We start from the raw sequence: 1,322 nt of genomic DNA on the forward strand, positions 1-1,322 counted from the left end.
TATATATACTTTTCAAACACATAGAGGGCATGTAGTTTAAGGATTGCTCCATCTTCCAGAGAATTGTTCATTTGATCACTAAGAAATGACTCTCCTTGATTCTAATAATACTTTTGGTGTTAAAGTCAATCTTGTCAGTGATCCTGTTACCCAATTTTCTTTTGAAAGGAATTTTTTTCTGGTATATTTTTATTCATCTCTTCTTTAAAATCTTTTAAGGTAACATCTTTATAATTATACACAAATAGGTATATAATTTTAGATACACTCATAAAGAATCCTATGTGCATATTTTGTAAAATTATAGTCTTTTCTTCTTTCTAGTTTTACTTATCTCCCTTCTCTGTCTATATCACTGCTCCCCATAACCTATATCAATAACCTAGTATTCATTATTTCGTTTTTTTCATACTTGTATAATCATATACAGATATATGTATACTTATGTGTATATATATATATATATATATATACATGTGCAATACATGTGTGGGTTTTTATTTGCCCTTTTTTATTAAAATGAGATCATATATATATATATATCATCACTTTTTTTTAAATAGATCTTTATTGGAGTATAATTGCTTCACAATACTGTGTTAGTTTCTTTTGCTCAACAAAGCAAATCAGTTATACGCATACACGCATGTCCCTATCCCCTCCCTCTTTTTTTTTTTTTAAACCAGAACATTTATTGCATGACTAATAATTGAAATTCTTAAGATGAACTGGATGCTGCAACAGCTGCCCTCTTGGGTTGAGGTGTTGTTCCTTCACGGAATCCATGCCTGATTCTGCTGTATACAATTTTTAGGTGCCTCATTCGACCAGTCCCGGTGGTATTCCGTCTTTTAACTTTAGCACTCCAGTTATACTTCCTCTTCCGCTTGGCAGGGTAGCCACATTTACCACAGGTCGACTTCTGAATCTGGTAGGCCTTAGAGCCACAGCGGCGGCACAACGTGTGCGTCTTATTCCGACGCTTTCCAAACGAGGACGTTCCCTTCGTCATCTCGCTTCTGCCGCCGAGACCCTCCCCTCCCTCTTGAGCCTCCCTCCCATCCTCCCTATCCTACCCCTCTAGGTGGTCACAAAGCACCGAGCCGATCTCCCTGTGCTATGCTGCTGCTTCCCACCAGCCAACTATTTTACATTCAGTAGCGCATATATGTCCATGCTACTCTCACTTCACCCCAGCTTCGCCCTCCCACTCCATATCCTCAAGTCCATTCTCTATGTCTACCTCTTTATTCCTGCCCTGCAGCTAGGTTCATCAGTTTTTTGGGGGGTTTCTTTGGGGGTTTTTTGGTTTCCATATATAT

General features: G+C 38.1%; 1 protein-coding gene across 1 annotated transcript; it reads right to left on the reverse strand.

The window, feature by feature from the left end:
• Positions 1–718: 718 nt before the first annotated feature.
• On the reverse strand, positions 719–1,027 carry LOC116747850 (60S ribosomal protein L37-like). The gene has a single exon (XM_032620424.1). It carries the CDS (start codon positions 1,010–1,012, stop codon positions 719–721), a length of 294 nt encoding a protein of 97 aa, XP_032476315.1. The 5' UTR covers positions 1,013–1,027.
• Between the last annotated feature and the right edge of the window lie 295 nt (positions 1,028–1,322).

This window comes from Phocoena sinus, chromosome X (assembly GCF_008692025.1).
Source record: "Phocoena sinus isolate mPhoSin1 chromosome X, mPhoSin1.pri, whole genome shotgun sequence".
Classification (NCBI taxonomy): Eukaryota; Metazoa; Chordata; class Mammalia; order Artiodactyla; family Phocoenidae; genus Phocoena; species Phocoena sinus.

Bases quoted from the DNA above. Each gene is read 5' to 3' on its own strand.
- LOC116747850 (XM_032620424.1), bottom strand. From the start codon at position 1,012: ATGACGAAGGGAACGTCCTCGTTTGGAAAGCGTCGGAATAAGACGCAC.